The 22,235-nt window shown below is 46.1% G+C and overlaps 4 protein-coding genes and 1 non-coding gene across 6 annotated transcripts; 3 read left to right on the top strand and 2 right to left on the bottom strand.

Moving 5' to 3' along the window:
- The first annotated feature begins 310 nt into the window (after window positions 1–310).
- psmd4a (proteasome 26S subunit ubiquitin receptor, non-ATPase 4a) lies at window positions 311–5,282 on the top strand. Its single transcript, XM_070985410.1, has 10 exons — window positions 311–367; window positions 977–1,117; window positions 1,275–1,389; window positions 2,130–2,216; window positions 2,365–2,433; window positions 2,575–2,790; window positions 3,535–3,643; window positions 3,765–3,896; window positions 4,020–4,072; window positions 4,700–5,282. The coding sequence occupies exons 1-10, from the start codon at window positions 342–344 to the stop codon at window positions 4,868–4,870; spliced, it is 1,119 nt and encodes a 372-aa protein (XP_070841511.1). The 5' UTR covers window positions 311–341; the 3' UTR covers window positions 4,871–5,282.
- A 294-nt stretch (window positions 5,283–5,576) lies between these two features.
- znf687b (zinc finger protein 687b) lies at window positions 5,577–14,493 on the top strand. 2 transcript variants are annotated; one of them, XM_070984906.1, is made up of 10 exons: window positions 5,577–5,623; window positions 6,357–8,714; window positions 9,413–9,675; window positions 9,759–9,943; window positions 10,149–10,325; window positions 10,420–10,582; window positions 10,889–11,245; window positions 11,552–11,652; window positions 12,227–12,314; window positions 12,502–14,493. In XM_070984906.1, the coding sequence occupies exons 2-10, from the start codon at window positions 6,371–6,373 to the stop codon at window positions 13,108–13,110; spliced, it is 4,287 nt and encodes a 1,428-aa protein (XP_070841007.1). In that variant the 5' UTR covers window positions 5,577–5,623; window positions 6,357–6,370; the 3' UTR covers window positions 13,111–14,493. The 2 variants fall into 2 exon arrangements, with proteins under 2 accessions (XP_070841007.1, XP_070841006.1); XM_070984905.1 differs by having other exon boundaries at window positions 9,380–9,675.
- Window positions 10,635–10,770, top strand: LOC139346437 (small nucleolar RNA SNORA13). The gene has a single exon (XR_011603263.1). It is a non-coding gene; the product is annotated as a small nucleolar RNA SNORA13 (small nucleolar RNA).
- A 599-nt stretch (window positions 14,494–15,092) lies between the features above and the next one.
- Window positions 15,093–17,321, bottom strand: aqp10b (aquaporin 10b). The gene is made up of 6 exons (XM_070984386.1): window positions 17,010–17,321; window positions 16,371–16,497; window positions 16,141–16,278; window positions 15,744–15,862; window positions 15,399–15,616; window positions 15,093–15,303 (listed from the first exon to the last, which is right to left on the bottom strand). The coding sequence occupies exons 1-6, from the start codon at window positions 17,319–17,321 to the stop codon at window positions 15,093–15,095; spliced, it is 1,125 nt and encodes a 374-aa protein (XP_070840487.1).
- A 1,724-nt stretch (window positions 17,322–19,045) lies between these two features.
- On the bottom strand, window positions 19,046–21,716 carry hax1 (HCLS1 associated protein X-1). Its single transcript, XM_070985250.1, has 7 exons — window positions 21,532–21,716; window positions 20,928–21,181; window positions 20,402–20,616; window positions 20,243–20,306; window positions 20,018–20,151; window positions 19,585–19,705; window positions 19,046–19,481 (listed from the first exon to the last, which is right to left on the bottom strand). Exons 1-7 carry the CDS (start codon window positions 21,594–21,596, stop codon window positions 19,408–19,410), a joined length of 927 nt encoding a protein of 308 aa, XP_070841351.1. The 5' UTR covers window positions 21,597–21,716; the 3' UTR covers window positions 19,046–19,407.
- Window positions 21,717–22,235: the final 519 nt, after the last annotated feature.

The raw sequence follows: 22,235 nt of genomic DNA, 5'->3' as shown, positions 1-22,235 counted from the left end.
TTTGCGTTTATAAAATGAAGTACCTTCATTTGTTGGGTATTTAAATTACTGGATTTGCCTAAATAAATACATAAACATATCTGAGTTGACAGCTCCTATCTTCTTTATTTGTACTCGTCTTTAATAAGATAGTTTAAGGATGCATTTGAAAGTTCAGGTTGCAAAAAAGCTTGTTGGCAGACCTTCAGTTAAGACTGTTTTCGTCAAACTATTCGACTATTCTCTCGTCAGGGAATGACAGGTTACAAAATCCGACCAATCATATTTCGTTTTGTATAGTCTTTGTCCAATAGCCTGCGAGCTTGTAAGAATACGACAAAGAGCAACAAGAAGTTTCCAAAATGGTGCTGGAAAGTACTATGGTCTGGTAAGAACTCTACAAATGCCTTTTTTGTGTAGTTATTGATCAGTTAGGGGACCACACAAAGACATGGTAAATAATTACACGATTAGGTTGTTCATAGGTCAGAATTTAGAGGAAATACCCCCGTTAATTGGGCTCATACTTGACCGTTAACTTGTAGCCGGCTAACGCAGTGTCGACCGGCTGAGTCATTGTAGCTCAATTTAGCTTAAATTTGCTGTATTAATATGTTCTTTGCTTAACTGTAGCACATACGACCACCTTCATTAATGTTATTCTTTACAATTTAGTCCTTTCTATCGAAATTATCAACTTGACAACCCCAAATACTTGATCGTCTGGACCAGCGACATTTATGGTGTTCCAACTTGCTAGTGTTAGCAAGCCGTGCTAATGCTGTTTTTATACTGTGACGGCAGTTCTTAAACACATTTTAAGTACTTTCCCGGTGCAGAAGCTAGACTTTTTTTTACACAGGGAGCTGATGGTGAAGATGAACTGAAACGTCTTACTAACATAATGGGATATGGGAACATGTCAGCTGCTAATGTTAGCCGGTTAGTTAGGAAAGTAATGTATAAAAGCCACGTCAAACTGTTATTCTGCCCACAGTGTGGACAACAGTGAATATATGAGAAATGGCGACTTTCTACCAACGAGGCTACAGGCTCAACAAGATGCTGTCAACATTGTGTGTCACTCTAAAACACGAAGCAATCCAGAAAACAATGTGGGGCTCATCACCATGGCAAAGTAAGTTATTCTCTCTTCATTTAACGAAGATAAGCAGAAGTTGTAATAATCCTTTCATCACTTCAACAACGCTTCATACCACAAGTGGTTTGTGGTTTTATTGTACGTGGTTGTAGGTGGTGGATAACCGTGGATACTTGTCTTTGTTTTCATGCAGTAATTGTGAAGTCCTAACCACACTGACACCAGATTCTGGACGCATCCTGTCCAAACTCCATGCTGTCCAGCCCAAAGGAAAGATCTCCTTCTGCACGGGCATCAGAGTGGCTCATGTGTGTAACTTGAATTTTTATAGTTTAAATAATTTGTCTCAAACGTGGATGGAGCGTGAGATTGACAGGCGGATCGGTGCAGCGGCTGCAGTAATGCGGTTGCTGTATCGGTCTGTTGTGGTGAAGAAGGAGCTGAGCCGAAAGGCGAAGCTCTCAATTTACCGGTCAATCTACGTTCCTACCCTCACCTATGGTCATGAACTTTGGGTCATGACCGAAAGAACGAGGTCCTGGATACAAGCGGCTGAAATGAGTTTCCTCCGCAGGGTGGCGGGACGCTCCCTTAGAGATAGGGTGAGGAGCTCTGTCACCCAGGAGGAGCTTAGAGTAGAGTCGCTGCTCCTCCACATCGAGAGGAGTCAGCTGAGGTGGCTCGGGCATCTCTATCGGATGCCCCCTGGACGCCTCCCTAGGGAGGTGTTCCAGGCATGTCCCACCGGGAGGAGGCCCCGGGGAAGACCCAGGACACGCTGAGGTGACTATGTCACTCGGCTGGCCTGGGAACGCCTCGGGATCCCCCCGGAAGAGCTGGAGGAAGTGTCCGGGGAGAGGGAAGTCTAGGCGTCCCTGCTCAGACTGCTCCCCCCGCGACCCAGCCCCGGATAAGCGGGAGAAAATGGATGGATGGATGGATGGATGTCTCAAACGTAGAAGAAGGGATCGATCTAGTAATTACTTAAATGGTAAATAAGAGGTTTTGCTTTGAGCGGCCACATTTATGTTCTGTGTTTTCTTCGTAGCTGGCCTTAAAACACAGACAAGGAAAAAACCACAAGATGAGGATCATTGCGTTTGTTGGGAGTCCTGTGGAGGATAATGAAAAAGATGTGCGTATGAAGCCTCGCATTACATTTTGTGCCAGTCTCACAGAGAGAAATGTTTTTCTACCCATACATCGTGGGTTTAACACACTGTGTATGCCTGCACTTTTTCTTGATCTCTTCCTGTTTCTGTCCCAACCTGCTGATCCTGCAGCTTGTCAAGATGGCAAAGCGCTTGAAAAAAGAGAAAGTGAATGTGGATGTCATCAACTTTGGAGAAGAGGTGAGAAATCCTTTGATGACAAGACAAAATTAATGCAAGTGCAGCATTTTATTTTCTTGATTTCCCACATCTGACACTTACTCCCATTTATGAATTGAGTTTTCAGTTGTTCTTGCCATCTCTTTCCAACTGTTTATTCAGGAGGTGAACACAGAGAAGCTGACTGCTTTTATAAACACTTTGAATGGGAAAGAGGGGACGGGATCCCACCTGGTCACAGTCCCTCCAGGGCCCAGTCTGGCTGATGCACTGCTCTCTTCTCCCATCCTGGCCGGTGAAGGAGGCTCGATGATGGGTCTTGGTGCCAGCGACTTTGAGTTTGGTGTGGATCCCAGTGCTGATCCAGAGCTAGCCCTGGTAAGCAATATAGTGTGTCCCAACAAAAATAAATATTGGCTAAGATGAATAGAACTTGAGAGAGAGAGTCAAGTGTTCTTTATAAAGCAAATGTCCCTGTTTGTTATGATGGCACTAAAAAAGTGAAAACATCGCATTTATTTTATTTTTTATCTATATATAGTAGCTGTACAAATAGAGGGTAAAACTCAAAGTCATATCAGATACTCCATTCAAGATGTGCCTATGCTAACACCAGTTTGTGAGATACTGTTTGCGCAGCAAATAATGTGTATTAGCTCCTTGGAACCAGGCTGAGGTCAGAAACCAGTCACACACACATAGAAAGCTAACGTGACGCTGCTTAGTGGCGTATTGTAAATTGAAATCTCATTGCTGCAGAGAGAGGGCTCGATAAAGATGATTTAGGCTATGGGCATCCTTGAAACAGGCCAAGAATGCAAAAACCTTTCAATGGACTTGTTAATTTGTTGAGATGATACTTGCCTGATGCTGCAGTGGATGTTGGCACTGTACTTTGGACTAACCATTTTCCTACATGAGAATGTGAGAAATATTCCTGACATTGCCATTTACATCTTTGCATCTTGTCCTTTTATTGGACCACCCCAGAATATAACACCCGTACTCCCACATGTTGGTGCTCAGTGGCTGTGTCAGAATAAAAGACTGCAACATTTTAGAGTTACAAGTGGTGTCCTTTGCCTTCGTTTCTCACTGTGCTGTCTCTGTGCATTCCTTCAGGCCCTGCGTGTATCAATGGAGGAGCAGCGACAGAGGCAGGAGGAAGAGGCCCGCAGAGCTGCTGCTGCTTCTGCGGCCGAGGCAGGCATGCCCACACCCAGTGCAGACGGTAATTGGAGGATTGACAACTAGTTGCTTTCAGTTATGAGACAGCACTTACTATAATTGTTAGGATTCAATAGAATGATACTCATTGGTCCATGACTTTGTTTTGATTGATTTTGCCACAGAGTCAGAGGAGGCCTTATTGAAGATGTCAGTATCTCAGCCTGAGAGTGGTGCAGCAGTGCTTCCTGACTTCAGCAGCATGACAGAGGAGGAGCAGATAGCCTACGCCATGCAGATGTCTCTTGCTGGAGGAGGTGAGTAACATTTGATTACTGCACAAACTCAAGCTCTTGCTATCGCTGTCTCTTATGGTCAGTCTCATCTTTGCCGGTATGTCTTTTAAGAGACTAAGTTCTTTACTCTTGCTCTGTGAACAGAGTATGGAGAAATGGACACAGGAGCCCCGATGGACACTGCAGAATCAGCCAAGGTGAGTCTTTAAATGAAGCTGTAAAGCAATTGTTAAGCAGACTCAGCTGCCCCCCTTGTGTTTCATAGTTACAACAGGGAAGACTGTTTTGTTTTTTTGACTGGCGGACGGGGCATTTTCAAGGCATAAATAGACATTAAATTCTGCTGCTCTAATCATCATTTCAAGCAAATGAGGAACTGCATTAGAAATTTCTGTTTTTTTGATTATAAGAAAAAAGTCAAAGGTACAGCTGTGTACTTGCATGCATATAACTCCTAAGGTGGATTTGATATAAAAATCACTGAGATTTAAATCCTTGGTATGTGCTGCTAAAGCGGTGGAAACTAAAGGTTATGCATAGTTGAAACCCAAAATGGCATTTGTTCCCAGTCTTTAATGAGGAAAATTGAGGATGCCATGATAAGAAAACTCACAGTGGGGAAAAATACTTCTGGAACCAGTGTCACCTTCAACTGAACAACACCTTACATACAGGATGAACAGGCAGCGTGTGGGTTGTCATACATGATGCACGTCACACACCTTCACATGAGGCAGAAATCATGGACCCGCTCGATCTTATAACCACTTAAACAAAGACCTAACAGATCCTAATTGATTGCACTCTGTACTGTAATTGAATAGGAGGAAGATGACTACGATGTGATGCAAGACCCAGAGTTCCTTCAGAGCGTTTTGGAGAACCTGCCGGGTGTCGACCCAAACAACGAGGCCATCCGCAACGCCATGGGCTCCCTGGCCTCCCAGACAGGAAACAAGCCAGATGGCAAAAAGGATGAGGAGAAGAAGAAATGAGGAGCAAAGAGACTTCAGATATTTACCCGAGGAAAGAACAATTGCAGACTAATGCAGGATTACTTTAATATATGAAAAGGCTGCTGATGCATCGTCTGACTGACAGCCCAGCATGAGACAGCACTCTGACATTTAATGCCATTGTTTTGTCAGACACTCAAAAGCACCAATAGAATAACAATTTAGTGTAAAATTTGACAGCCCAGTCATATAAATTGATATCTCCAAAATGCAAAAAAGACCTAGTCAAATTGCCATGTGCTCTCTTTACTCTGCATTTTCTCTAAGTGGTATAATTACTCATAATTGACCTGTACAAGAGAGACGAATTTGTGATGACAGGATCTTAAAATAAACAGCCACACTCCTGTCATGTCTTTGTGTTTTTTGCAATAAAAGCTGTGTGTAAATACGTTGCCTTTTGGTGTATTTGTTGCCCTCATTACCTCATTGTTGAAGGTGCCCAGTAGACTGGGAAGACAAAAACGTGATGATGGCAAACCGTCAGCTGCTTGCAAAGACCACTGTCCCAACTTCAAATGGCTTTGCTTGGCGTTTAAAAATAGTCTGCAAAGGACATTTATTAATGTTTAATGTCATACTCCGTGGAATAAATATACGTGTCGTTTGCACCATCCTCCATGCATTTTTCCAGCGCTATCACAGCCTGATAGGATGTCTCCGGTCATGTGACGGGAAGCGCAGCATTTTCAGCTGAAAACGAGCTTGGATAGTCGGGAATCGCATATCCAGGTAAACAATCAAAATACATGAAATATTAAACGAAAATCCCCATCCCAACCATCATCTTCTGTGACATCGTCGACCCTACGATCACCGGGTTGCTATCGCTGTCAAATCATACCTCAGCAAACCGCTCCAGTTTCTTTTTAATGGCGAACGCTAGCTAGTTAGCTAAATGACCCCTCTCTGTCTTGGCTGGAGCTCAGCGGCCAGCTAGCCAGCCCCGGTCGGGAAGGAATATCGCTAGCTCAGAATAACCGAGGTCGCTGCCCCGGTTGAACAGTTTATCAAATGGTCACTGCTGCAAAGCTTAGCATGCACTAAAAGCATTAGTGAAGCAGTGTTTCCCATTCATAGCAAATTAGTGCGGTACCTGTTACCAGAGGAGGGTTTGGCTGCAGAAGCGCCGTCGCTAGCGCGCTAGCTGGCTAATAGACATGCTAGTGCAGGATCCTTGTTGCAATGCTAGCTTCCCTGATAACAAGCTAACCTGCTTTAGCTTGTCAGTTTATGTCAAAGGAAGGAGGATGCAGGCATGTTTTGCACGGGCTTTACCTCGAAAATATGAGCATTTTAACGACCATTAGCAATTTTAATATTCTGCATGTCGAGGTTTTTGCAGCAGGTATTATGCTAGCAAGGCAGAGCCAAGGTTGATGGACAATAACACAGGTAACTTATTTTCATGTCAGTGTATTCTGCTTCCCTCTCCGATCATGTCTATGAATCTGTGCTTTTACAGGAGTTAATCCCGGTATGGGGGACATGAAGACCCCAGATTTTGATGACCTGTTGGCAGCATTTGACATTCCTGACATAGATGCCAAAGAGGCCATCCAGTCTGCCCCAGATGAGGCCGAGGGACCCCATGGAGCTGCGGGCGCACCTCTGGGAAAGTCGGATAGCGTGGTGGGTGTTGGATCATCCTTAAGACCGCCGAGCCCCACAGACCCCCAGGCGGACACCTCAATTGTTAGTGTGATTGTGAAGAATAAAGTACGGCTCGAGACCGTGGATGGAGGGGATGGAGAGACAGACCAGGACCCTATCGATGTGATCACAGGGGTCGACGTGGGTCCCAGACTAGGTGCATGTGCCCCTGGAATGGCTGAATCTGAGGCTCTCAATCACAACGGTTTTGGGGCGTCTGGTGTCTCCACGCCTCTTCCCCTTAGTCAGACCCAGTCAAACGGAGCGCCATGGTCTATGAACACCCCTAAAGTGTCTTCAGAAGCAGCAGGTGCTGGTGCAGCCAAGTCCCACAAGCAGAGCGGGAACATATTCAACAGACTTAAGCCGCTTGTGGCGCAGGGGTCTGGAGATCCGGTGGGTCGGGCCAGGAAGATGCAGCTTCTGCAGCAGCAACACCAGCAGCAGCAGGATACAGGCCAAGAGAGGGCAGATGGGGTCAAAGCATCATTACCCTCATCTTCCTCACTATCAGCCGGGTCGTCTCCTCTGGCTGCAGGTGGGCCCGTCGGACTAGCCTCGCCTTTCTTTCCACCTTCCAAGCCTCTGCTTCCCACTCCATCTTCTGCCCTCTCGTCACACCCGCTGCACTCATCTCAGCCTTTTAACGGAGCTCCCAAAGGCGGCCCTGCTGGATTTCAGCACCAGCAGATGGAGGAGGATGATTCTGACCCCGATTTGGGGAGTCCACTGGTGATCCAAGAGAACCCAGACTCCCCGACTTGCACTCAGCTGAGCCGACGTTACAAGTCTGACTCTGTTTCAGCTCAGCCCACGTCCTCTACTGCATCTCACCCCAAACCAGGGGACACTCCTTCCGGGGCACCTCTAACTTCATCAACACCCCAGTCTGGCTCTACGGAGAGTCCCCAGCTGGAGGACAGGCATCCAGAACATGTCATAGAGGAGAGAGACTCGCCAGAGAGTCCTGAACCAGAGATGCCAAAATCAACTGCTCAAGTCGCAGCTAAGAGGTGCTCCAGCCCTGCAGTGGCCTCCACTCCACCTCCTCCTGAACTGCGGGAGCCCAAAGAGGAGGAGGAAGAGATGGAAGTGGGGAATGGGATTGAGAGGGTCGCTGACGGCAAAGCTGACAAAGGAGAAAATGTGAGAACAAGTGAGGAGAAGATGGAGGTAGACGATGGCAAGCCTAAACCTCTGTCCACTGACGGAGGAGAGGCAGGCGCTGCTCCAGCACCCGCTGCTCCTGCAGCTCCATCCCGACCCCTCAAAGTCCGGATAAAAACAATTAAAACCTCCACAGGTGGAATCACCAGAACTGTGACAAGGGTAGCGCCTAAAGGTGGCGCTGCGGGGAAAGGTTTGGACCCTAAAGCTCAAAGTGGGGAACGGAAGGTGTTAGGAAACAAGGCCCAAAAACTTGAAACTTCCCCCGGTCACATAACAACAACGTCCCAGAAAGTAAGTGCTCTCAATGCTCTGCCCGTGTCTACACTTGCAGCCAGCAGCGTCATGCTAGCTGCCGCCACAAAGGTCCAAAACAAAATGGCAGCATCGGACAAGGCCAAGGTTTCTGCCACCGCTGTTAGCATCACAAAGTCTGCTGCCCTGCCCGCAACCCCCGCCGTGGCCTCCTCTCCCAAGTTCTCAGTTGCTGCAGGTGGGATCAGTGTCCGCACAGCCACTAATAAGACAGCTAACGGAGGTAGCAGCACCATCATAGGCGGCGCCATCCAGCCAAACAAACCCGCCTCCATCGTCAACAGTACAGGTGCCGTGATCTCCCGCAGTCAGTCGAGCCTGGTGGAGGCTTTTAACAAAATCCTGAACAGTAAGAACCTTTTGCCGAGCTACAAGCCCGACCTCTCAGCACCTCCGCCACCTGAGTGGGGTCTCCCACTCCCGGCCACTGGGTACCGCTGCCTGGAGTGCGGGGACGCTTTCGCCCTGGAGCGCAGCCTGGCCCGACACTACGACCGACGATCGCTCCGCATCGAGGTGACCTGCAACCATTGTGCTAAGAGGCTGGCCTTCTTCAATAAGTGCAGCCTGCTGCTGCATGCCAGGGAGCATAAGGAGCGTGGGCTGGTCATGCAGTGCTCGCACCTGGTCATGAGGCCGGTCACTGTAGAGCAGATGATTGGACAGCAGGACATAACACCCATTGGTGGTAAGTAAGGCTGCAGCGAGCAGTTGTTTGAATTATTAAAATTAAAAAAGTCTAAAAGAAATGTTCATCTGACTGAAAGTCCAAAAACCTTCAAAAGTCCAAAGATATTCAGTTTACAATTATATTAATCAGAGAAAAGCATAATATTCTCATATTTTAGGAACTAGGAAATGGAGAAACAATTGATTATCACAATTGCTGATGATTAATTTTTGTCCATCGAATAATGAAGTGTTGCTGCAGTGGTACATAAGTTCTGCATAAAGTGTGTTTTCAGTTCAACATTCAGTTATGTTTACATCGTATCGGGGCTGCAATTTGTCCTGTAACAAAAGTGAAAAATATGCGTCAGAATTTCTCAGTCTTCAGATCGCTTGTTTTGGCTGACCAGCAGTCCAAAACCCAAAGATACTTAGTTTTTACTTCCAAAGAAGATTAAAAAAAAAAAAACACGAAAATGTTCAAAAATGAGGAGCTGAAATCATTTTCAGGATTTTTGCTTAAAAAATTTGATTTGATTATCAAAATTGTCGCTATTGATTGAAGTTGTTTTCAGCCATGTTTTTTTTTCCTTTAGTGTAAAGAATCATGAAAGAGTCATTTGTGATTGATCGCCATTGACCATTTCCGTTCGTCTCTTCTGGTTTCCACCCGTGGCTGACCAGGCCTGCTCTCCTCTACGTCCTCCTCTCCTCCAGTCTCCTCGCCTTCTACCACGACCGGGGGCTCCGCCGTCTCTGCCAACTCCAGCCCAATGAAGGATGCTTCAGCTCCGGCGGCAGCACAGCCTCGACCGGTCCGCCGCGCGCCGCAGGGCCCCCAAGCGCTGATGCCCCTGCCATGCAAGAAGGCCGAGGTGCTGCAGTACAACAACTTCAAATGTCCAGAGTGCCAATCACAGTTCTCCGGCAAGGCTGAGCTGGTCACCCACTTCCAGCAGATCAGAGCCGCTCCCAACTCGGTGAGCCTTTGTTTCCTGCTGCTGTTACGAAACGCTGGTGGTCGCCGATTGTTGTGTTTCATTTTCCTTTTCTCCCGTTTCAGACGTGTACGCAGTGCTCGCCTCCCATGATGCTGCCTAACTCGTGTGCCGTGTCCGCCCACCAGAGGATCCACAAACACAGAGCGCCTCACGTCTGTCCCGAGTGTGGCGGCATCGCCCGGCAGGCCAGCTTCCAGACCCACCTGGAGGAGGCCTGTCTGCACTTCGCCAGGCGAATTGGATACAGGTGTGGAGAAGCCATCGCTAAGATCTCTCATCACATCACATGAATGCTAACAACTGGCTAAATAATCCTATAATATAGCTTCAAATGATGTCTGGGCCTTGATTTGATACCTTAACAAGAAAGAGTACCAATTATTTATTTCTGATGCTAACGCTAATGTAAGTGAAATGTGTATTCGAGCTTAACTCATCACCTTCTCGTCCAGGTGCTCGAGCTGCCAGGTCGTATTCGGAGGTTTGAACTCCATCAAGTCCCACATTCAGACTGCTCACTGCGAGGTCTTCCACAAGTGCCCCAGCTGTCCCATGGCCTTCAAGTCTTCCCCCAGCGCCCAGAGCCACATCAGCACCCAGCACCCAACGCTCACTGGAGGACAGGCCAAGTACGTGTCCCGCAAAGCGTCTCCAGAGGATGAAAATTAGGTTTGCATTTTGGAAAGAGATCCCTAAAATCTGATGTTTTTCTCCTTGTTGCAGAATGATCTACAAGTGTGTGATGTGTGACACGGTCTTTACCCAGAAGCCCTTGCTGTACATGCACTTCGACACTCATTTAGCCAAGCAAAAAGTTCATGTGTTCAAGTGTCCTGACTGCACCAAGCTGTACGCCCAGAAAGGCTCGATGATGGAGCACATTAAGGTGAGTTTCCTGACGATTCAGATACTTTAGATATTAAGCTGACGTAGCCTTTTGCCTTTATGTGTTGCCCGTTCACTGCTTCCTACAGTGAATGTGGTGTCAGCAAAGGCATACAGCAATTTCTTGGATCGGCCTTAGCAAGGTTCCCCCCCGGTGACCTTGTCCTAAGTTCTATACCAAGTACAGCAGTTAATTTAATAACAGAAGTCAGTTTCTGTGAGTCAGATCATCTTGTAATTGTTGCTTTTTTAAGCTAAATGAATTAGTTTTAATGCTCTGTGTGCCTTTCTGTTCTCCCACCCTCAGACCGCCCACCGAGGACCATCAGCCAAACAGACAGAGTCTCAGTCCGAGGCCTCTAACTCTGCCTCAGCCCCGGCCAACACATCCGGTCCCTCCGGCCTCAAGTCCAAATCCTCTGGAAAACCCGACAACTCCGACGGAGAGGACTGGGGGAGGGAACAGGAGGAGGAAGAAGAGGAGGAGGAAGACGACGACGATGACGACGCGGACGAGGACTACGAGGCTCCGGGGAGCCACTCCGCTGCCGCGGGGGGCAGCGCTCAGCCCGCCGCCCAGACGGAGTGGACCTGCCCCCAGTGTCAGACCACCTTCACTGACAACGAGGACTATCTGAGTCACGTGAAGATGGAGCACGGCAAGGTGAGGCGCACCGCCTGCCATTGGCTGAGTACTGAATTGAACTGCTTAAGTTTTGTGAATGGAAAATAACCTCAGATGGTGGATGGCGGAGGAGGACAAGAACCACTCATGTTTGGAAGGAAGCTGTTGTTTATTTCCTGTCTGTGCTGTAGCTCATTTGATTGAATATCTTTATCTTATCTGTCTCTGTGTCTATGTGTGTGTGTGTGTGTGTGTGTGTGTGTGTGTGTGTGTGTGTGTGTGTGTGTGTGTGTGTGTGTGTGTGTGTGTGTGTGTGTGTGTGTGTGTGTGCTGCCCACTCCAAAGTTCCCTTGTCGTATTTGCGGAGGCACGTTCAGCACGTCTTCCAGCCTGAGACGTCACGAGCGTGTCATTCACGAGGGCAACAAAAGAGTCTTCCATTGCCAGTGAGTCTTAAATTGTCATCATAGACACAAACACAGTTGTGATTTGAACAGTTTTTCAGTTTCAGTTTATTGTTAAAACACAGAAGAGTTTTCACTGGTTGAGCCTTTATTAAGGCATGTTAATTAGCAAAGCTTGTCCGAAAAATGAGCCACGTTAGCTTCTTGCTGATATATCAGAAACAGAGTGCAGTACAGAAATGCCGAACTCGGTTTGAGATGATTCAGATGAATCCACTGACCCAACAGTGTCACCATTACACCATACTGTCATTTATCTGTGTTGATCTGTTCTGTACACATGACATTAATGCATGTCAGGGATCCCTCCTCAGTTGTTTCTTTAATCCATTTTTTCACCCTGTTAAAGGTTTTTCTGAATTAAGGGTCAAAGGACAGAGGGCATCAGATACTGTACAGATTGTAAAACCCCTTGAGGCAAATATGTGATATTGGTCTACATGAATAGAATTGACTTGACTTGGCCATAGGCTTTATTGATTAGGCCTAGAATATCCATAACCTGGTGTAATCAGTGCAGGATGAGGTGATTGATCGCTGTGTTATTGTTTGTCAGATATTGCACAGAAGGCAAACGCACCTTTGGCAGTCGGTTCTTACTGGACAAACATATTCGGCTCCATCACAGAAGCACAGATGGACAGGTGAGTCTGTGGACGTAAACAGGCTCGTGTCTCAGTTGGAGTCTGTCTGTGATTTGTATATTTGTTATTACTTATTTAGACACAGCAGTTGTGTTCATCAAGGTATGACTGACTCTTGTACTTCTTGTATGCCTTGTGTATCAGTACCGCAAACGTTTAGTCTCTCTCTCCCCGTTTGTGTGCTCAGGGTCCCCCCATGACCAGGAAGCGTGCAGCCACAGGCGGAGAAGGTCCGGGCAGCTCCTCAGAACAGGACGGTGAGGGCGGCCCCCCTGGAGGGAAGGCAGGAGACGAGGAAGAAAACACCACAGAGGACGGCGAGGAGGGTGCGGGTCCTGCAAAGAGAACCAGAGCGTCCGTGGCGTCAACATCATCGGCGCCCAATGAGCTGGAGGAGGAAGACAACATTTTCCGTTGCGTTCCGTGCGGCTTCTCCACCGAGGACGGGGCGGAGTTTCAGCGCCACATCCCCCAGCACCGGGCCGACACCGCCTCCTTCCAGTGCCTGCAGTGCGGCGTCTGCTTCGCATCAGCCGGCTCGCTCAGCAGGCACCGCTTCATCACTCACCGCGTGCGGGACACCCAGAGCGACGCCGACCGCGGCACCCCGCGCACTCACGGCTCTCCCGACGGCTCGCCTGCCGCCTCCCCTCAGGCGCTGGGCGAGGACGGAGAGGGGAACCTGAGCTGCAAGGTGTGCGGCCGGCGTTTCGACAAGGCCTCGGACCTCAACACCCACTTCAGGACCCACGGCATGGCCTTCCTCACCGCACACAAAACAGACAAGCCCCAGTAGAGGGGTGGGGGGGGGGTCCTCTGAGACTGACAGATCGTCTACAACGAGGAATCGAGGGTCATGATGGAGGAGAAGCTGTAGAATATGAATGTTGATCCTGAGATGAAACAGCTGCTCCCTGTGCAGTTTTTTTTAGCCACCATTAACAGTTTTATCTGTGGCACCTCTTCTGTGCAATTATAATTGCATGTTTGATCATGTTACTGGTCACTTAACTAAACACACCTGTGATAGACTCTTGAGTGGAAAGGCTTTGAACAGCCCCCCCCCCCCCCCCCGAGTGAAGCGTTTATATATCAGCCATGTTGTGTCTAACACATCTCGTCCTACCGTTTCAGTCTCACTCTGCACTTACTGTAGCCACCTGCCTGTTTTATCATGTAACACACTTACATACACACACCTCCCACTGTACTCCTGACAGCTGTAGTGCCGATATTTTTGTACTTCATAGTTCATAGTATTCATACTCGTTTGCCTCAATTCCACGCTAACTTGTCCCGGCGTCAGATCAGCTTTTCCAGCTCCTGAGGTTCGAAATAATCTGATCCCAAGCCTAGATCTCAAGACGTCTGAAGCATGAAGGGGAGTGTTTGGAGAATTTGACACTGATTTTTATGTTGCTATAATATTTATACGAAACACATTACTGCTGTCGGTATTTGTGCGAGTCGGTTGCGTCAGATCTTATTAGACATGGTGCGATTTACCTGCAACAGAGACATGAGGCGAGACTCTCTGGAAGCATTTCATTAGGAGACGAGGTTACCGGAGGTCCGTAACCTGTGTAGTGTGAATTATGTGTGATGTTGTTAATCGTTAAGCTAGAAGAAGAGGAGAGGTCAGGCTTCCTGCCAGTAGTATATGTGTATGAGTTTTGCCATGTAAATACATAGGCCTATAATTACACTAAAAGAAAGCGTTCTGGTTTTAGTAACTTGCTATGATAATGTGAATACGTATAGTATTTGTACTTGTACTGTTTCCCTTTTTTTCCAAACAATTTGAAGTTAAAAAGAAAAAAAGAAATCCCCCCCCAGAGGTAGCTATACATTGTAATTACAGAGCAGAGGGCGAGCGCGGGGGTCTTGTTGTCTTAATGTGTATGAAAAACAAATGTTTATCTCTTTGAGACGGTTCTTTTTTTTCTACAGAATCAGTGCTTGCTGTATTCACATTTCTTTTGTATGTTTCAAAAACAGCCGTCATGGCCTATGAGTGGATTTTTTTTTTTTTTTGTTTGTATCTTTTATATGTCATGATATCATATTTATATAGTTCAATAGTGGAAATTTCATGTCATTTTCTTTTCCATGGTTGTGGTCTGCTTGCTGAAATGCCATACACTTTCGTGCTGTTTCGAAAATAAATGTGTAAAAGAGACGATTGAGTCGTGCAGCGGCTTCATTTGCAGAGCTGAGGGTCGCAACCAGAGCGCCATTTTTGAGCTAAATGCTAACATGCTCACAATCACAATGCTAAGATGCTGATGTTCAATTTGCTAAATAGCACTTAACACAAAGCACCGCTGAGGCTGATGGGAATGTCATTAGTTTTTTAGGTATTTGGTCATAAAGCAAAGTGATGGACAAATTAAAGGTTTGACTAGATGATGGTGCTAGATGAAAAGTCGGGATCACCAAAGTCATTCGGATCCATCCTGAGGGGAACGTGAGGATTTGTACCAAATTTCATGACAATCCATCAAATAGTTGTTGAGACATTTCACTCAAATGTCAACCTCTTTGTGGCGCCAGAGGAAAAGCCAGCAGGTCACTGAAATCAGGACTCATGCTCGAGGGAACGTGAATATTACTTTAGTCGTACTTGCACATGTAATTATGGCACAAAACACGTTTTCTGCCATCAGAATCAGTCTGTTCCAATAAAATCAGTCAGATATTTAGACACCTTCAGTGGATATCAATATAAATATATATATATTACGTATTTATGCAAGTTTTTCCTCATTAATGCTACAACTACAAATGAGTGCTGGGTTTCTCGCTGTCTGGCTCCACCCCCTCCAGCTCCAGCCCCGTCTTGCCCTCAGTGGCCTCCTGACATGAGGTCTGGAGCTCAAACGGGCTGGCAGGATGGTGGACTTCAATCATCAGCTTGTAGATGAGTGTTCCCAGCAGCGCCCCCACACAGGGACCCACTATGGGCACCCACCACCAACCACCTCCAGCCCTGCAAAGACAGCAAGTCACATCCAATCAGACCATTAAATTCATCCATGTGGGGCAACAAAGTGCAAATTATATGGTTTAAATACAGAAACTAACCTGAAAACATCAGCTCCCCAGCCAGCGATGTACGTGAACAGTCGAGGTCCTATATCTCTGGCCGGGTTGATGGCGTAGCCGCTGTTGGAGCCCATTGAGATGCCAATAACCAGAACTACTAATCCCACCAGTATGGGCTGAAGACCATCAGGGACGGAGACGTTCTGCTGGTCCCCAAGAGCCAGGACACAAACCAGCAATGCAGCTGTGCCTATCACCTGCGTAACATGGGAACTGTTACATACCGTATGTGCACATTCAGTGAATTAAAAACAAAGTATTCATCACTGGTTGTTATGTACCACAGTGAAAATGAAGGCAACATCTACTGTGACAGTATCTGACCTGGTCCACGACGCCTCCCCACAGACTGAGGTAGTCAGCTGGGTAGGTGGAGAATATGCCTGCTGTGGCAGTGGGACCCGACACCGTCAGCTCACCGCCGCTGTATGCCCGGATGGCGTCTGCAAACATCGCATCATGCGTGCAAAAACACGCATACCATTACCAGACTTTCATTCATACTGAACAGTAAAGAATAAGTCTTCTGATACTCTATAGTCTACACTGCCAGAAATAACAACTGAAGAACCAAATGTGTATTCATCCACAACTGAAAATAGTCCCCATCAAATCTACTATTTATTCTGATTCAGGGAGCATTTATTAAAAGCTACAGTGCCCAGCTGTTTCTGGAGTTGATTTAGCCTTTTCAGAGAAACTATACACAAATATAACTCACCATAGTACTGCAGACCGACGGTGGCTGCAGCCAGAAAGGCTCCAAGCACTTGGAAGAAGACGTAGAAAGGTAGCTTTATCCAGCGATGTCTGCCCAAAATGCACAAGCTCAGAGACACGGCCGGGTTCAGATGGGCACCTTATGGATGACGATAAATCAAGAGTTCAGATCTGAAATGAAACATCAGAATTTAACGTGATGTTTTTTATACAGTTCATACAGCTGCTCACCTGAGACTCCACCAGACACAAACACGCCAAATGTCACTCCCAGAGCAAAACCCAGATTGATTGACAGGTACTGGCCCTTCTTTTCTTCAGTTGTGGTCACTTGGGCAACGGAGCCGCATCCAAACAGCTGCAATTACATGAGATGAAGAGCTGAATTAGACAGAGGGAACAGAGCAGTGAAACAAAAGCCTGAGAAGAATCTGTATGGGTTTATAATTCCAGATGTGATGAGGCTCATGTTCTGGCACAGATAAGCGAGCACGCGTCATTTCAAAGGGCCTGCTTTATGATTTGTTATAAATGTTCATTGCCCCCCCCTTTCACCTCACCCATCCTCCCCCTTGTTGGCACTCTCCCTTCCTTTCTGTCAGTCTCTGTCAGGCCAAAGTCCTTCGGTTATCCATTGAGTGGAATCACAAGCTGCTTCAAATCATGAGAGTAAGCACGCAGCTGTTTTCAGAAACAACATTAAATGCCTGATGTTTGAGTTTACTGATCAACATCACATCTAAAAAGGTGAATCCTTTGCTGTGCTTTCACAAACTTCCGCATTAGAAAACGACACATTTAACCTCTCCTACCTACGCCAAAGTGCCTCATGCAACTAACTCAAGTTTAAATCCGTGGAAGAATACTCACAATCAGGACGTAGACGCCGAGGCATTCAGCCAAACACTCCCTGACCAGCTGGTTTCTGATCTGACATTTCCTCAGCAGCCTCTCCATCCCAGCGCTTTCCTCTGCACCGTCCGGCCATAGGTGAGCTTTCAGAGGCGGGACACCGTCATCAGGTGGGTCTGACCCGCACAGCACTGCACTGTCTGTCTTACTGAGCAGAGTTTGCCCTTTCATGCTAGAGCTGTGGGCTACGTCACACACTTTATGGCATGGCGGAGGTGGACGTGGTGTGTGTGCATGCAGGAGAGGAGAGTAGTTCACTGTGTAGGACATCCTGAACCCTAAATCGCAGTTGACATGATCAAAAGCTGCAGAGAACCAGCCTGACACTGGCTCACTTGGTTGGTTTGCCGTGATTTCACCTGATTGGAATTGGCTTTGATTGGTCCCCTCGTTTGATTGGTTGTTACATTTCTCTTCTCTGAATGCGAGCAGGGTGTGTGTGTCCAAAAAATAAAACAAATATACACATCTTCCTTCTTTCACAAGACTGCACAGTATTTCAGTTTATGCAACGACTTGTTTTTGTGACCATGATGCATCTGTGTAAACCACAATAGCACAATAAAGCTGATAAGAGATGGAAATCTCTTCAGATGGCAGCATGTGCTCGCACATTTATCACTGTGTAATCTGGAATACGAGCCATTACTCCTCATACAGCCACGACAGAGACAGATAAGTGGCAGGGCTTACACTGTCATGCACTTTTCTTACCTGGTCGAAGAAGCAGCTGGAAGCACTTCGCATGAGAAAAAGCTGACTTTTTTTTTTTTTCTGATTGACAGAAATCAGCAAAAGTTCTCACAGAGAAAAATACAAACGTTAGCAGCTGTAATCTAATTTGCAGAGAAGGTTGTGATCTGAATCCAGGTGTTTGGGCCTTTTGGACGTCTTGTTTTCTGCCAACATTAAATAGACGGGGGAAAATTACACGCAGCTTTGTTTGTTCCATCCACTGTCAGGTTTCTGTTATACATAATGATATCTAGACACAGCGCACAGATTATTGCGGGACAAAGACCTGAAAGGCCTCAGATCAGTGATAACGTGATTATCTATAAAGCTATGAGAGAGAAGGAAGGAAGGTGAGTGTAAACAGAAGGGAAGCTTCACCTTAATCCTTTAAAACCTGCAAATATGAGACAGATGAGTGAGCACGACGCTCTATAAATGCTGTTTTTCTCTGAAGTCGAGGGTACAACGCAGTGAGGGCTTTTGATATTTCACACATCAAAGAAAACTGAATCTTTTAATTTTAGCTGAACATGAATGATCACTAAGGTGGAATGAGATAAAGAAGATGGGGAGATGAGAAAAGGTGGATTGCAGAGAGCTAAACCGGTAAGTACCTGTTCAGGCTTGATTCCAGATTCAGCTTGGCAGAAAACGTGACGGCACGCAAAGACATGACAAAAACAGAAGAGGATGCATTTCCTGTCAGTGTTCAGACGTTGAAGCTGCTGCGGTGTTTCATTGTGGACAATGTTGGACGTTCCCTTCAGTACGACGTTACAGGAGCAGTTAAAAATCAGGTTCAGAAAGGCTTGATTTCAAATTCATTCAAGTTGTTCAACGTCCTGTTTATTCGGTTCACAGCTGCTCTGTCCAAAACCACTTTGTTTCAGCTCTCTGAAGCTCAAGCTGACAAAAACCAGTTTGTTTACTGAGTGCAAGAGGCCTTTAAAATTGAGGACAATAAGGTCTAAACCAGACGACGCCATTAAATCAGCCAGATGACATCATATGTGGTTGATTAAGCTTCTTTGGGCTGGAAATAAAACAATCTACAAAAATGAACAGAAATTCAACTGGTGGTCGTCCACTTTTTGTTTTTAGGCTATTTTGAGTTGCTGCATAAGTAAAAACTGTAAAACTAAACTAAAAAAAACAGGAGAGATTGACAATGTCTTCTTATTGCTGATGTCATTTCTTATTCCAGATGTTAAAGTCTTCTATCAAAATGGTCAAAAACGACAGGCGAACTAACAGCTATGTAAATATATTAAGACTCTTTATTTGACATATCACATCCATACAAGCTGCAGGACAATTCAAAAATAAACTATGTAACTGTGGACTGTTTAGTGCCTGATGTGTCTCTATTTGTCAGAGTAACTAGTTTTCAGGATTGGCAGCTTCTAGTCTACAGGTGTGTGGTCAGTTGGGAAACCCAGTGTCACCTTAAAACAGCCCAAAAACCCAAATCCAACACATTTATTTTGGCAATTGTAATTCATGCAAGTGTTCTGCCCGTATATGTGTATCCTACAAATAAGCAAACTCACAGCTGCAGAGAAACACTCATACAACAACAAAAGCTATGTCAGCTGGTCCAGAGAATATACCTCACTGTACATTACTTAAACCCTCCAAAGAACTTGGAGAACAATGTGTCATCATCCCGCATGTCCGAAAACGGATGGACACCATCTGAAATAAAAACAGAAACGCATCACAGCTAGCAACTATATTAATCAAAATACTCAACAACCTGTGCGATATATAAACAGTGTGTAACTGTGTATGTACTGACCTGGTCCGACAGGTCCGGTCTGCTGGTCTGGACCCTCCAGGCTCGCAGACCCTCCTGAGCGGGTCACTGTGGTCTCTTGTTTGCCTTGGCTGTCTCTAACTGTTCGCCTCTCTTCCACAGTCTGACAGAAAAAAACAGAAATTCACAACCAAGTGGCAACAAATAAAAAAAGATTTCAGTTCATGTTATAAATAGTTAATTTGTGCTCTGGTATTGTGTAACATGGAGTTATATAAGACCTTACAGTGCAAACAGTGTAAGTATTTTTAAGATGTTTTTCCTCTGCGAGCATCGTGTCTCAGACCCGCCAGTATTTCTGTCATATTCCACCCACTGAGCTAAACTGGGCCACTTCAGCTGCCCGTGAAATGCTTAAAACCTGCTGTATTAATATATGATTCAGAATGAAATGAAGATAAAGTGTTTCTCTCACCCCGTCAGGTCTCACCACCTTGGTGACAGTGACTGACTGGAAGAAGGATCGGGTCCGGGGTTGGTTCGGTGCCTGACCAGCAGGTGGCGTCAGAATCTGATCCAGGCCCTCAGAGGACACTGCAGAGTCCAGATCTGGAAATGATGGGAACGGGATATCAGCTGCAACACTGGGTAAAGTCCTATACTTCATTTCTTTGACTGAAAGCTTAAAAACATCACCTACCTCTGTCTTCTTTGCGCTCCTCCTCCGGAGCTCCCTGTGGCCGGGTTTTCCAAATGTCATTAAACTACAAAGAAAACACAAGACGGCTGATATGCAACAATTCATGTTCCCAGAGAAACATAGTCTTGATGGAAAAGTATAAGCGAATCTGTTACTTACCTTCGAAAAAGGGGTCCAGCCATGAAATGGCGACCTGGGAAACTCATCAGAGGGGTAGCCATCGTTTCTGGGCTCCTCAGTCGGCCTTGCGTGGGGTCCTCGTGGGTCAACGTCTTGGGATTTGAGCATGAAGTCTCTCAGGGGGTTTCCACTGGATCCTCTTTCACTCCTCTCCCTTCTGTCCTGAGGAGGTGGCAGCATGGCTCTGGGAACACCTGGAAGAGAAGGGGGACACAGACTGAATGAAACAGGCGACTGCTCTCTATAGACTTCCTGTGTGTGAGCAGGATCAGGCAGAGCCTGATTTAATTGAACATTTATTTAGGTACATGCAGATCTAAAGCACAATATAAAGCGACATGATGAGGGCTGTCAGGCAGGCGTGTCCTGTGTAATTACATGATCCTGTCACGAAGAGGGTCCCTGTGTCAACATGTGGTTTTAAAGCCAATACTGCCAAATAAATTATTTCTAAAGCTAGCAAAGAGGAGCAGCGACGTGCTGGATTATGGTTCAGGTTTCATACCAGTGTGTCCAGAATCTGCCTGTCCTTCCCAGTGGCCCAGCTGGGAGAATATCTCCTCCATCTCCCGGAGGACGTGGCCAAACAGCGGAGGCTCCTGGATCCTCATCCCGTCGGGGCCAAAGCTGAAGCCAAACCTCCAGGCACTGTCAAAGGGGTCCTGCTGGTCCCCCCGGTATCCATCATAGTAGAATCCATCTTCTTCGTCCTCATCGTCGTCATCATCGTCATGAGTCATGGCATCGAAGAAGGGGTCCCTGAGACATTAAAGCGGGTGAAATGGATGAGTATCACCAATGTACACTGGCTAAATCTTGCTCAGGGTTAGCGAGATATATCAAAGATATATCAAATGTCAAGTCAGTTACGTACATTAATAGACCCTAAAGTAGTCAATCGTGTTAACGCTGAGGTCACTCTTAGCCTAAATAAACCATCAACCAGCTACTCGAGGGACCCCTGTGGTCATCCTGGCTGAGAAACTCTAATCTTGTAACTAAAGCTTTTCATTACCTAACTAACCCAACAGCGTGCAGCGCAGGTACCAAGTTAGCGAACTTCTGTTAGCTTAGCAGCTGCGGACTTGACTTTGACTCCATAAACTTACCTTCGGCCACGATAATGACCTCCAGGTACCCCGAAGAACCCGCGAAATAAGTCAAAAACACTCATTTAATGACGAGTTTAGGAGAAAACTAAATCATAACTAATAAATATACCCACAGCAGACACTGATAACACCACAGCTCCTGTTGTCAACAGTGCCGTAAAGTGCTCCTGTTACTTCAGAATGACGCAACCGGCCGTAAGGACACAAATACCGTAAACAACTGAAGGAATGCGCAGCAGTAATAACAGCACACTGCCAGGAATTGACGTCTGAAACCAGGATGTTTGACATAAGCGCAATTATTATATTGACCTGAGATACTTCTGCTTTACTTGTGTATTTCCATTGTGTGTTAACCTTACTTACACAGCATTAGAAAGTGAATTTTGCGTTTTACTTAATTCCATTTATCTGACTTGATTGATTTACTGTGTAAGATTTCACGTACAAAACACGATAATATAAATATAGGCCAGTTATTGAACCACCCAACAGTACATAAAGTTAACTAACATTAAAATGCTGCATCTTAATGCATCAGTGATACAGCATAATATATAATACTGACAAAGGCCATTCTCAGACATATATTTTTAATAATTTATCAATTCTAGAGAAATACAATAACCTGATCATACTCTTGAAATTCTACCTAGCAAAAAAAAATTGACTACAGCACTTTAACATGTAAGGGAGTGTGT

The sequence above is a fragment of the Chaetodon trifascialis genome, chromosome 17, assembly GCF_039877785.1.
Source record: "Chaetodon trifascialis isolate fChaTrf1 chromosome 17, fChaTrf1.hap1, whole genome shotgun sequence".
Taxonomy (NCBI): Eukaryota; Metazoa; Chordata; class Actinopteri; order Chaetodontiformes; family Chaetodontidae; genus Chaetodon; species Chaetodon trifascialis.
This window is presented reverse-complemented; position numbering and strand designations above follow the sequence as displayed.

Excerpts from the sequence above, each read along its gene's own strand:
- psmd4a (XM_070985410.1), top strand. The coding sequence starts at position 342 with ATGGTGCTGGAAAGTACTATGGTCTG. Across the intron at positions 368-976 it reads CTGGAAAGTACTATGGTCTG|TGTGGACAACAGTGAATATA; the intron begins GTAAGAACTCTA and ends TTCTGCCCACAG. Across the intron at positions 4,073-4,699 it reads ACACTGCAGAATCAGCCAAG|GAGGAAGATGACTACGATGT; the intron begins GTGAGTCTTTAA and ends GTAATTGAATAG.
- hax1 (XM_070985250.1), bottom strand. The coding sequence starts at position 21,596 with ATGAGTGTTTTTGACTTATTTCGCGGGTTCTTCGGGGTACCTGGAGGT. Across the intron at positions 20,307-20,401 it reads GCTGGACCCCTTTTTCGAAG|TTTAATGACATTTGGAAAAC; the intron begins GTAAGTAACAGA and ends TTTTCTTTGTAG. Across the intron at positions 19,706-20,017 it reads AGGTGGTGAGACCTGACGGG|ACTGTGGAAGAGAGGCGAAC; the intron begins GTGAGAGAAACA and ends TTTTTCTGTCAG.
- aqp10b (XM_070984386.1), bottom strand. The coding sequence starts at position 17,321 with ATGTCCTACACAGTGAACTACTCTCCTCTCCTGCATGCACACACACCA. Across the intron at positions 16,498-17,009 it reads TCGGCGTCTACGTCCTGATT|CTGTTTGGATGCGGCTCCGT; the intron begins GTGAGTATTCTT and ends ATGTAATTGCAG. Across the intron at positions 15,304-15,398 it reads TGGGGAGCTGATGTTTTCAG|GGCTGGAGGTGGTTGGTGGT; the intron begins GTTAGTTTCTGT and ends CTGTCTTTGCAG.
- znf687b (XM_070984905.1), top strand. The coding sequence starts at position 6,371 with ATGGGGGACATGAAGACCCCAGATTTTGATGACCTGTTGGCAGCATTT. Across the intron at positions 9,944-10,148 it reads GCCAGGCGAATTGGATACAG|GTGCTCGAGCTGCCAGGTCG; the intron begins GTGTGGAGAAGC and ends CTTCTCGTCCAG. Across the intron at positions 12,315-12,501 it reads ACAGAAGCACAGATGGACAG|GGTCCCCCCATGACCAGGAA; the intron begins GTGAGTCTGTGG and ends TTGTGTGCTCAG.